This window comes from Sinocyclocheilus anshuiensis, unplaced genomic scaffold, assembly GCF_001515605.1.
Source record: "Sinocyclocheilus anshuiensis isolate Anshui unplaced genomic scaffold, SAMN03320099.WGS_v1.1 scaffold1065, whole genome shotgun sequence".
NCBI classification, from domain to species: Eukaryota; Metazoa; Chordata; class Actinopteri; order Cypriniformes; family Cyprinidae; genus Sinocyclocheilus; species Sinocyclocheilus anshuiensis.
The window spans coordinates 506,953-519,537 of record NW_015555804.1 but is presented as its reverse complement, the minus strand read 5'-3'; the positions used below and the strand labels follow the sequence as shown (position 1 = coordinate 519,537).

Genomic DNA, 12,585 nt, shown 5'->3' with positions numbered 1-12,585 from the left:
CATTTTAAATGTGTTCCCGATGAATCCTGGACTCCTGCTCAAAATGATAAATTAATATAAGGACAACTACAAAAAACCCAACAATAAGCCCGCGAAGCTGTTGTCATTCCATCCTGACATATGACAGCCGTGACAGCGGTGGAATCCCGGAAAATATACCGTGAAACTTTGACCAATGAGAGAACAGTTTACTCGCATGTGACTTTTATTAACAAATTTGGTCCGTTTAGACACTTTGCCGTGTGAAAGCGAACCGCACGTAAAATAAAAAGCAACATTGTAATCATTTTAATCCCTGTTTCGGAAACTAAGCAATTGATCTACAGGTGTGAAAGCACCCTCAATCTCTCTAAATTTACATCATCACATAAAAAGTAGACTAAAAGTATACTTTCCTATTTTTAGTTTAAAAGAAGTATACTAATAGCACACTTGAATAAACTTCTTTTTCGTAAGGGAAGGTCAAGCACTAAGATGTAATGCAGAGTTATTTTGTCTTCTGGGGCCTTCTGGAATGCGCAGTATGAAAATGCACAATAAGGAGAGATGTAGAAAAGATAACGGTGACTGATTTTGAAGGCTATTTCTTTTACTAACAGACCTGGCTCTCCATGTGGGCCTTTCACTCCCGATCCCACATTTATTATGGCTTGTTTTCTAACTTAAGCTAATTTTATATAATTGGAACAAATGGTAATATCTCTCTCATACAATCACATACGTAGTCCCTTGCTCTCCATCACACTCGCAGCATTTATGAATCACACAAACACGCGCGATGGAATAAAAGGAGGAGCTCAGCTCTCTTCGTCATGAAGATGACTTCGGCTCCTCGCCTAGGTTACCCAAGCTTATTCACATAACCTTTTCTTCTGTAAAAGGCATAATCTAAAATCTCTCCAAACCTGTCTCTCTCGTGTTCTCTCTGCTGATCTGTTTCATAGTGCCTGTGTTTCTCGTTTTGCTTGAGAAATGCCACAGGGGCAGGGGTGTCTCTCTAATTTGCCTGCAGTGCCTTTTATTTGTCGATTTATATCAAAGCATATCAATGTCTTATCGTAGTCATTAGTGCTGCTTGCTAAGGTGACTATCACTATTGCTTGTAATTTAGGTTGAGTTTGATTGGGAAGGACAATTGTGATTGTCAAATCGTGTGGCTGGCATGTTAGGTGTAATACTACTTTTCTACACATTCAGGCTTACCATTTTTGCCTAGAAGACAAAATGCTGATTTTTGGCTTAGATCAGTAATCTACCACCTAGCAACCACCCAGAACACCCTAGCAACCATTCTGAACTCCATAGCAATGACTTTGCATCCACCCACAACATTCTGGCATGAGTCTTGATGCTCAGTTTTCTTCAGGGTTTTCTTCAGAAAATTTAAAAAATACAGTACTGTTTCCAAACATTCTGTGGTCCAAAGTTGTGAGCTGGTAACTCATGTCAAAAAAGATATTTTTTAAAAACATCTTCAAATAGTTGTGGGAGTTTGTGTTCCACTTTCACGCAGCAAGAGTAAAAAATGTTAAATGCAGATTGTTTCTTCCTCAGAGTATGTTTTTAGTCCGGTTGGAGTCATTGGACTTTACAACTCTGTTGTGAGATGATGAGAAAATATCTGGTGATGAAAGTTGCACATATATCAATGGTTATCACCACTTTTATCACCACTTGCAAATCGTTTCTGCTGTAGCTGAATGCAATTGAGCTCACCAGTAACAGCTCAGTGGCAGATTGAAAGTCCCACTTAAACATTTAAACCCCAATTTGATTTACCGTCCTCTGATGCCTTTACAATGACAGCTCTCCCTGGAATTGTGACTGTTTAAGTGTATATGAAGAAAATTTATAAGGTAAAAGGTTATTTAAAAACATACTGTGGATAAAATAATGGTTTTGTGTTGGTTTCAGTAGGGAAATGAATGAGGTTTTGATAGCTGGGCTTCAACAAATGTAGTTGGGTTAGGTTAACTTTGGTGTTGATGCTTGTTCTGTGGTATTGCCAGGGACCATAACAAACCTGCAAGAGTTTATAACCTATCGTGTAGCTGAACGCTTAAAATAAATTTACCCCACTATGATGCATACAGAAGTTAAAGCCCTATGAAATTAAAATTGGAGTTTTGTGGTATTATACTCTGTGTAGTATAGGGTTGGGTACCGTTCACATTTTAACTAAATCAAATGAAGGCATTAAACATTTATTTTAAATCAAATGAAAATTAAACCCTTTTATTTTTTTGCAAACAAACTGAGGTTTGCTGTTGAAATTAATACATGGAAGAAAAATTGTGTGAATATTCCTCAAAATTCAAAAATTGGTCAAGTAAAAAATTTTAATAGGCTAATAATTGTATACTTTTTTTCTACAATTAAGTGATTAATCTAGTTAATCTAATTGTTTTATTTAAATTTGATAGAAAATTGAATATTTAAAAATGTACATTATACTTTACAAAAGTAATACAAGAGTAATAATATTTCTGTTACATATTAAACCGTACTTTTATTTTGACAGGTTGCCATGAAGTTTCTGTGTGTATACAGTATGATGATGCTAGTTTTCTCAAATGAAACTGTAAAATTCTCGCGAAGTGACTCTCACAGCAGCTCTGGAGATTAAGTTTTTGTGTTCATGCCGTCATATAGTGAGATGCAGAGGCTGGAAATCACAGCGAGCGTCACGCGTGCTTCAGTATTTGCATAGTAAACAAAACTGCGTTTCCGCCATTCATACATACAGAGGCAAGCGGAACATGCAGGATTCATATTTAAACCGTCATTTTAATATTCACAGACACTAGTTCATATCGCGATTCGAATTAAGTGGCAGTGGCTACTTTTGATTTATTCGTCCAAAATTGACGAATTCCGTGGCGTTCCACGCTATAGAGTGAATTACGTTTTTATGAATGGACTCCATATCATATCAAACCATATGGCCCTAGAAATGTAATCACACTTCAGAACATTTCGGCTTGCCCTGTGTGTTGTTTGAACAAGTTGCAGGGGTGACATTACGTCACTGGGGCTCTGTCTTTCTCTCTCTATAGCGGATGTGCCCAGATGCGTTCTCAGGTACCGAAATTTGGCACCGATTGATTTAACGTGAATCGGTACTCGGTAATACTGACGCAATTCGGTCGGTACCCAACCCTAGTCTAGTAGCTTTGAGGCCATATTTATGCTAATGTACTTCTAAAGTTTGATTAAATCAATTTAAATATGCATTTATACAGTATAGCCTTTTTCTTTTTGTAAAAAAAAATAATAATTGACTGAAAATAGTGATGACAACTATTTGCTCAGGGGCATGTGGATTTTTTTGTACAATAAAATGTTTTCTAGAATAAGAATGAATCTTTCCATTTATCAATGAAATAAATTAATATTTCACCCTTTGACTCTTATGCTCATTAAGGATGCATTTATTTGATCAAATATACAGTAAAAACAGTGATGTTGTGAAATAAAATTGTACAATTTAAAACAACTTTGCTGTGTTTTTTTATTTTAATGCATGTTAAAATGTAATTTGTTTATGTAATAACAAAGCTGTATTTTCAGCAGCCATTCAGTGTCACACGATCCTTCAGAAGTCATTCTAATATGCTGATTACATTTTTGAAACATTTTTTCAGGATTCTTTTACAAATAGAAAGTTCAAAAGAACAGCATTTATTTTAAATAGAATTTGTAAATGAGTAAAAGTCTTTACTGTCACTTTTAATCAATGCATTCTTGCTGAATAAAATTAATATCTTTATAAATCTCCCTATTTACGTCATAGAAAATAGACACTATATACTTACAGTAAATATGCAGTATGCACTAAACTGTCAATTCTGAACTAGCTAAGGTTTGGCTGTGTAACTTAAAATACTTTTTTTTTTTTTTAACAAAATGAACAAATGATATGTCCAGCCATGTAAACACACACACAAAGAAATTTGTTTGTCAAACCATTTTATTGTGTTTTTAAACAGCAAAAAGCAGGAAATTAATTGTGCACAACAGTGCAATTTTGTGAGAAGTGCATTTGACTAATTATTGCTTTGTAAACATCTGAACATGCCTGAAACATTCTAAATTGTTCCTCTTTTTTTTGTAGGTGAATCAGGACAATGTCGTCAAAGTGGGCCACAAACAAGTTGTCAACATGATTCGTCACGGTGGCAACCACTTAATTATCAAAGTGGTGACGGTCAGTCGAAATCTAGATCCTGATGACACGGCTCGAAAGAAAGGTAAACGTCTTGATTCATTCAGGATTTCTCGACTATCTAGGCTATGAAGGAACATGTTTAGTCATATGTTTGAAAATGTTTGCAGACACAACAACTTTCATGTAATTCTAAGCATTGCTTTTCCATAATGCTAATGGTAGTTATGCTAATCATTGATTTTACTAACAGTACTAATTTGTGTTTTCAAGTTCTTCTCTCTCATTTATTATTTAAAATGTGAATCCTCAAACCTTGGCATGAGTTGATGTTGTATACAATGCCTCTCCATGGGGATGCTACAGCCTATGGCTAAGCATCTACTGTACCTGCTGTATGTTTTTTTGGTTTGTTGCTATAGCGCCACCGCCACCACGGAGGGCTCCCTCCACAGCCTTGTCCATGCGTTCAAAATCTATGACCTCAGAGCTAGAAGACCTAGGTAAGCCCAGTCATGCCAAGCAGAAGCATCTCATGCAATATCTGGTGTCACTTAATTCATTTTTACAAGATAAAGGACCGTTCACACAGGTTGTGTTCTTGCATTTTGTCTTGGAAGGTATTGCATTGCATTTTGTTTTGTATTTGGTGTCTCACGCCATGAGAGCTGCATTTTTTAAGATAACATCAAGATTTAAAAAATCAACAAATTCATTCAGTTCAGTTGTATCTAGTTATTTCTAAATTCAAAATCATGTCTTGTGTGAACGGTCCCTAAAAATGTGTTTTTAACCTGACACTTTTTGTTGTTATTCTACATCCACCATTCACTATGAAATGAACTTTGATGTTGTTTTGTTTTCCTGCATGCTGACCTAAAAGTGGATAAAGGTACGATACAATTATTTACAATATTAATTTTAAAACTTGTATGTATAAATTGTAATGTTGTGCTTCCCCTGGCATGCATGTGACTTTGTTATATATATTTAAGATGGGGATTTGTGATTATATGGACATTGTTCGTCTCAAGTTTTTTTGTAGTTCCCACTAAAGAAAACAAATGTACTACATTCACATTCACTGTTAAAGCATGACACATTTCACCTGAGCAGATCCTTGATTGTGAAGGATTTATTCTGGTGACCATAGCTAAATCTAGGGTTTGATGGGTCATGCTGATTTTATTATTACTAATTAAACAATAGCACAAAGGTTAAGCAGTATTAAATGCGAATTAAATTCTTGTTTATATTGTGTAATAAGAAATTAATTGTCTTTTTTGTCACTTTGTTATATTGTAAACTAACCTACTTGTCTCATGTAGTATTGGAAAGTTAACTGCATGGATTTGTTGTTGCTTTCTGTCTAAAATGGCATTACATTATGCACAGGTCAATGCCATGTGGAGGAATACAGTGTATTCCAAACGTTGGTTCTCCTCGTCATGTTTTCTGGAAATTATCTCTGAATCTTAATACTTGAATAAAGCTGAATTGTTCTTTTATGTTAAAGCCACTTTGAGGAAAAAGAAGGGTGAGTTTTCCCTAAGCACTCTTTAAATTTGTCACCTCAGCTTAGCAACAGTAGTGATTATTTCTCTCACACAATTTAACTTTTTTTTTATATGACTCAGTAAAAGAAATGTGCAAATAATTTGTATTCTCTCCAATAATCAAAATTTACCAGTTGAATGGAAGACTGCTTACTGTGAAAACAGACCATGTGTTTACACTGCAAAATTCTCCATAAGACTTTAGCTTCACATATTTTCACTTATTAACCCCCTAGATTTTTAAAAGTGCAATGTAAGAATATATTATTCAACAGCCTGCCCTCTATTATAAAAAGGATACGCTTGAGAAAACAAGAGCCATGAATTTCCCATGCTGAAAACCTGGCTTCAGATACAAGTCCTTGTTCTTACTTATATAATAGGTCCTGCCTCCATTTCACTCCTCACAGAAAAGATAAAATCCTAAAGCTGGACATTTAAAGATAATTTCTCCCTTTAAAGAACTATGCTTTAACTTTTATCAAACGAGGGACAACTCCAGCTTTGAATCACTCTGAAACAAAACGCTGCCATGGAAATAATGCTGAATATGTTTAATATAGAAACATTCCACCTGCAAAATGTAATGCCATATTTTCAGTGTAAAGCTATTGCCACTATTAGCATTGACCATGAATATGATGACGTGTGACTGTTGCACAGATATGTAACGACATCTTTAGACTGCTGAATGGACTCCTTTGTCTTCTTGAAGGAGATATTTTCTGAACCATTGTAAGCATTAGTTTTATGTTTACATAATGTGGCTGGCTGCATAGTACTCCTGCTGTGTCCTTAAAACAGCTTTGTACATACTGTTCATTAAAGAGAGTAATTTTAAATCCATATTTAGGTATTATATAGGAGACCCTGATTATGAAACAGATGCATACTCCTGTAGTCTTAGATAGACTTTCAGTTATGAATATAAACTAGACTCCTGAAATGGCCAATTTTGGCAGTATTTATTTATTTTTAAATTCAGGTTTGCCTCAGGGGTATGATGGGATTTTATATTTAAAGCCTGAGTGTATATATCCATTTAATGCTGAATGAAGAGGTGTAACTGTGGCCCCCTTTAGTCCTGACATTAACATGTGTTTCCAGATTAGTACTTGACCACATAAATAGCATCCAAGACGTATTGTGACTGGATCTCTGAAATCACGTACTGAGGTGGAGGTGTAAATGATAATGCACAGTTTATTGTCTGCATAAAAATGCATAATTAAGGTTGTACTACAATCATTATCCAACACAACAAATACTATGATTGTGCACTCTGGTCAATAATTTTAGTGAGTTTTAAACTTTATGTTCTTCTTTTCTCTTTTAAACCATATTAACATCTTTTATTGTGGAAATGTTTCGAAAGTAAGTAGTGTATTTGCAAAGAACAGTATAAAGTATAAATTAAGTCCTGTTAAAGAATATCCAGATATGAAACCCATTTTAATGGCAGATGTATAGGGGGTTTTGAGTGTGTGTGTGTGTGTACCTTACCAGATTCAGTCTTGATGACTTTTATGCTAGAAAAATCAGACTCTGAATTTCCCTTTCCTCCATTTCTGTATAGATGATCAGCTTTCAGATAATGAGGGTCTGAAGAAGAGGATTGTATTTCAAGTCACACTAAGTAATAATCCCATGCATGGGAGCTGTCTAAAAAAATGCTAGCATGTTGCGCAGTGGCCGTTGAAAGAAGTGCTAAGATTTCTACAACGGAACCAGGAAGCGCTTGCACGGCTTTGACCTTGACCATTGTCATTGTACCTATTTCTGTCGCCTCTCTTGCTCGGTTTGGATCCTTGCTCTGAGGATCCTGTTAGAGGAAATTAGCAATATTTGATACTGAGCTTATTTTAAATGTAGCTTCCTGCTTTCTAATTTGAGATGCTGTTGTCTTACAGATAAAGTGGATGAGGTCGTGCCCCCCCAGAAACCCATGTGGGACAACTCAAATGCAGATGTGAGGGTGGCGGCAGTCAAACCACGTCCGACTAGCAAGTGTTTTGCTGTCAGCCCTGAAATTAATGTAAGCATGCCTTGTCTAATGTCCTCTAGAGTTTTGGCATTGTTGAGAATTGTATTGTAGCCTAACTGCAATAATCGCTTTTCGCAAGTCTGGTAAAACCATTGCCCGTGCATGCTATATTGGTTTTTGATGCTTAAATTAGAGTGTAGTTGTGCACAGGCTTGTGAGTATGCTTCACTGCTTTAGATTATTTTTATTTCTTCATCTCAATCTCTTTATGAAATCTTTATGAAATCATTTCAACATATTATGTGAAGCCTAGTTTGAATGGACGCTTTGCTATAGTGCTGCATTCTGCTTGTACTTATTATCATGTCTGCCTTATTCTGTCTTTTGCAGTCTCTCTGCAATAGTCAGGATACAGCAGTAGACTCGCCACAACAGCCAGGGAGTCCTAGAGGCCCCTTCCTGGGTTTACCAAAAGGAACCATACGGCGGCAAACATCTATAGGTGTGTGGTTGTTTCATTTTGTTTTGTTGCCGAAGTACATCTTTACACAGTCCTTTATTTTGATGAATTGCACACAAAAGTCTTTCAGCTCTTTGTAAACTGATAAAAATATTTGGTTTACTTACACTCAGTGGTAAGCCCACTCTTGCTGGAGGCTTTTTCACTGATGTGACGTATTTTCAAGATGTATCAGTTGCTTTGTAGCGTCATATTTATTGTTTCTGGATGGTGATTGCACCCCCAGGCTTGTTGATTTGTTGATTTTTCTTTCTTCATCCCTCTACAGGAGTAACCGAAGAAGAGAAGCAGTTCCTTACTCCTCCAATGTTGAAATTTACAAGAAGCCTTTCAATGCCTGACACATCAGAGGATATTCCACCTCCACCAGCCATCTCCCCTCCATCTCCACCTCATAATAATGCTCCTGTCCCAGCTGGTCGAGGATACGGCACCATCAGGCCAGGCTTTACTTCACAGAGTCCTAATGCAAACAGCACAGCCCCAGACAGAGGTGAAGGTGCTGGTTGGAGAGATCAGGGCATGTATTACAGAGACAGTCCAGAGCAGTACGATTCTGAGGGGTACAATCACAGCCCAACGGCCCAACAGTGTCTTCATATGCGCCGTGCCCAAGTTCCTGAGAACCCTTACTCCGATTTAGGCAAGATGGGTCAAGCTGGACTGTTTGTGCCCAACAAGCCTGCCAGAAGGAAGGGAATGCTTGTCAAGCAGTCCAACGTAGAAGACAGTCCTGAGAAAACCTGCTCCATCCCGATTCCGACCATAATAATCAAAGAGCCCTCCACCAGCAGCAGCGGTAAGAGCAGTCAAGGGAGCAGCATGGAAATTGAGACGACCACACCGGATCACCCAGGACAACTCCGTCCTGAAGATGGCTTAAATCTTGGCAGTCCTTTTGCAGCTGCCATTGCCGGTGCAGTTAGAGACAGGGAGAAAAGGCTTGATGCTCATCGCAACTCCCCATCTTTTAAGTCCACAGATGCAGGTGATGAGGACGTGGTGCCTACACCAGCCCCACGTCTCCGACACTCCAAGTCTATTGATGAGGGCATGTTTAGCAGCGATGAGCGGCTGCGTAGGCTCATGGCACCTCCCTCATCACTACTTAGCATCCCTAGAGGTGGTGGCAATGTGACAGACTTCAACAGCCCTGAGCCCACCATGGTAAGGGAACTTTTGAACACGCGTACAGGACACAGCCCAATCAGTCTGCCTGCTCATAAGACCTACAGCTCAGGAAGTGGGAATTATGTTCACCCAGTAACAGGCAAGCCACTAGACCCCAATTCACCATTAGCTTTAGCGTTAGCTGCCAGAGACAGAGCCATGAGTGAGCAATCACAGCCTCTTCCTCTAAAGAGTGACCCATCCAAACTTGATCTCAATAAACCTCTTTTTATTGACACAAAGCTTAGACCAAATGTGGAGGTTGGCTTCTCAAGTACTGCTACCATGGGCCGTCCCCGCGGGGGCCTGCGGAGGCAGATGACGGAGTCCAAATATGAGACTGAATCCAAGTATCAGCTCGATCTGGGCAAGCTTGAGAAGAGGCCTGAGGAGAAGAAGAACATGCTGATTGACATTGTGGACACTTCTCAGCAGAAGTCAGCTGGCCTGCTGATGGTACACACCACAGATGGGGAAAAATCGGAGGATAACAGCTTGTCTGAAGGCGACAGGGACGAGGCAGTGAGTCCCGACAACACCCCTGGGGAGCTTCGCGACCCCAACCAGCCAGCTCCCACCAACCCCCCAGCTCCCAAGGCGCTATCAGCTGCTCCACATGGCAAGACCATCATAACTGTTAGCTCAGTGGATGAGCCTGTCAAGCTGCCCTTCGGCATCCCTCCACCGCCCTTGGCTTCTGTCGACATCGATGAAGAGTTTGTTTTTGCTGAACCCCTACCACCCCCACTGGAGTTTGCCAACAGTTTTGACATTCCTGAAGACCAGGCGGGGACTATAGCTGAACTGCTCAAACAGAAAACAAATGGTACAAAAGGACCTTCTCTTGCTCCCTACTATCCCCCGTTAGGTCGTGGGAATTCCGAAATCAAAAGACCAACGGTCCTCACAAACTGCACACCTCCCAGCTTCCATCCAGGGCCGCTAGAGCCCTATGAACAAATCACTGACTCGGGCATTGAGGTAGACAGCCGGAGCAGCGGTGACCCCCAACTCGAGACCACCAGCACCATCTCTACTGTGTCCAGCATCTCAACCTTGTCTTCTGAAGGAGGCGAGACTCTGGACACATGCACTGTCTATGCAGATGGACAAGCCTTTCTGGTGGACAGGTCTCAAATCCTGTCAAAACCAAAACCCAAACCTGCCATCAAGAGCAATGCACTTTACAAGGACGCTTTGCCTGAGGAGAACATGAGCTCTTTCAGAATGCCCTCCTCTCTCCCACCTCCGCCCCCTGGATCAATTCCACCAGAACCCTTGAAAACCCCAACGCAACGAACCTCAAAGCTGTGGGGAGACCCTCCGGAGATGAAAGGATCCCATGGCCCAGAAGCCAATTCAGTTCTGCAGCATGTGAACAAGGACAAAGCACCAAAGCCAGGGGAAGCATTAGACTCTCCGACAGGATCCAGGACTCACTTCGGAACGAGGTATGCCCTCTTTCCTTCCTGGATCACAGGCTTACATTTAGGCTCTCAGATTAGTGTGTGCGCTCTGCTGGAGAACGAAAGAGTTGCCTAGCAACCCAATAATGAGAACAGCCTTGAGGACGAGCTGAGCAACGTCAGTGTGATGATGAACACAGACCGTACCACAGAGGGGGGAGGTGTGTGTGTGCACGTGTTGTTACAACATGGTTCATTTGTTGCTTAGTTGTCACATCACCCAAACTGCTCCCACAAGACATCCCTAGATTATCTTAAGCAATATCTTAAAGGACTTTTATATTTAATTTTGACTAAAACATTTAAAGGAGTAGTTCACTTCCAGAATGAAAATTCTGTCATCATTTACTCACCCTCCACTTGTTCCAAACCTGTATGAGTTTCTTTCTTCTGTTGAACACAAACGAAGATATTTTGAAAAATGTTGGTATCCGAACAGTTGATGAGCACCATTGACTTCCATAGTATTTTTTTCCTACTATGGAAGTCAATGGTGCTCATCAACTGTTCGGATACCAACATTTTTCAAAATATCTTGGTTGGAAATGATGACAGAATTTTCATTCTTTAAGTGAACTACTCCTTTAAGGTTATAAAGAGTTCCAATTTTCAGAAAACCTATTGAGCTGCTATACTACCAACATCGGCAGCTTTTTTATGGCTGCATCTTAACTCAAATGGAACCTCATAAGTGACTGATTTGGAATGCTGTGCATAGTTTCACAAAATAAAACTTAAAACTGATTTCAATACAGAACAACAGCACAATGCATTAATAAACATGTGTTACAAAGTTTTGGGTAAAATTGCCTATTTTTAAAGATTTTTGTCAATAACTTTTACTATTGTTTTAAGTATTTTTATCAATACTTTTTAGAATTTATCATTGTATTAAGAGTATTTTTAATCAATATTTCTCATGTCGTTCCCCACCTTACATTTTTTTCACTGATGATTCCTACAGAGAAAGCTCATTAGGTTTTGAAGCTCATGTGTCATTTATTTTGGGTTGTGTATACCGATGGCTGCTAAATTGCACAGGCAATGGTTTGCCATCGACATGGAGCCCAAGTCTCATTCATTATTGAATGATGTTGTTATTTACAGACCACATAATTGACCCTAAAATGCACTTGTAGCCCAGGCAGAGCGCTATGTTTAACTTACACTGAGCAAAGATGTATTTTCTTTTTACTATGAATAGAATTTTTTAGTGTGTAAGGTTACCATGTTTCTTATTTAAATCAGTTAACTGAGATATGTTTAATCTTAAGACCATGGCTGGGAGTGTAACTTATGTTATATATTGTTATTGTAGGGCTGTGCAAATAATCAAATGCGATTTTCATGCGCATCTCCACATTAAAGCCGGTTTCTTTGATTAGTAGTAAATCTCCAGCATGTGCATTCAGATGAAGCGGCATTTACTACAGAGCCGTAGATCACTGACAAGCTACGCAATATCGCGTTCAAAATCGGCAATAAATCACATTCGATTATTTGCACAGCCCTATGTTATTGATGTTTTTTTTTTTGTATCAATTTAGATTTTACAGGAGTCCATTATTGGTTTTATTTGCTGTACTACATCAGATGCACATGTAAAAGTTTACTTGAACAAATGTAGGCCAATACACCTTGGGTATAAAGAGAAACCTGGGGCAAGGACATTGCATTGCTAAAAAGCCTCACATTCACAGCCTCCTTAAAGCTAAACCACCTAC

At 39.0% G+C, this 12,585-nt stretch overlaps 1 protein-coding gene across 1 annotated transcript in view; it reads left to right on the top strand.

The window, feature by feature from the left end:
- Positions 1 to 12,585, top strand: part of LOC107674946 (SH3 and multiple ankyrin repeat domains protein 2-like) — a 99,316-nt gene that overhangs the window by 82,649 nt on the left and 4,082 nt on the right. The window contains exons 18-24 of the mRNA XM_016469107.1: positions 4,115 to 4,250; positions 4,588 to 4,668; positions 5,049 to 5,057; positions 5,682 to 5,702; positions 7,632 to 7,756; positions 8,096 to 8,207; positions 8,494 to 10,846. Of these exons, the coding sequence (XP_016324593.1) occupies positions 4,115 to 4,250; positions 4,588 to 4,668; positions 5,049 to 5,057; positions 5,682 to 5,702; positions 7,632 to 7,756; positions 8,096 to 8,207; positions 8,494 to 10,846 (2,837 nt within the window). The remainder of the gene's footprint in view (positions 1 to 4,114; positions 4,251 to 4,587; positions 4,669 to 5,048; positions 5,058 to 5,681; positions 5,703 to 7,631; positions 7,757 to 8,095; positions 8,208 to 8,493; positions 10,847 to 12,585) is intronic.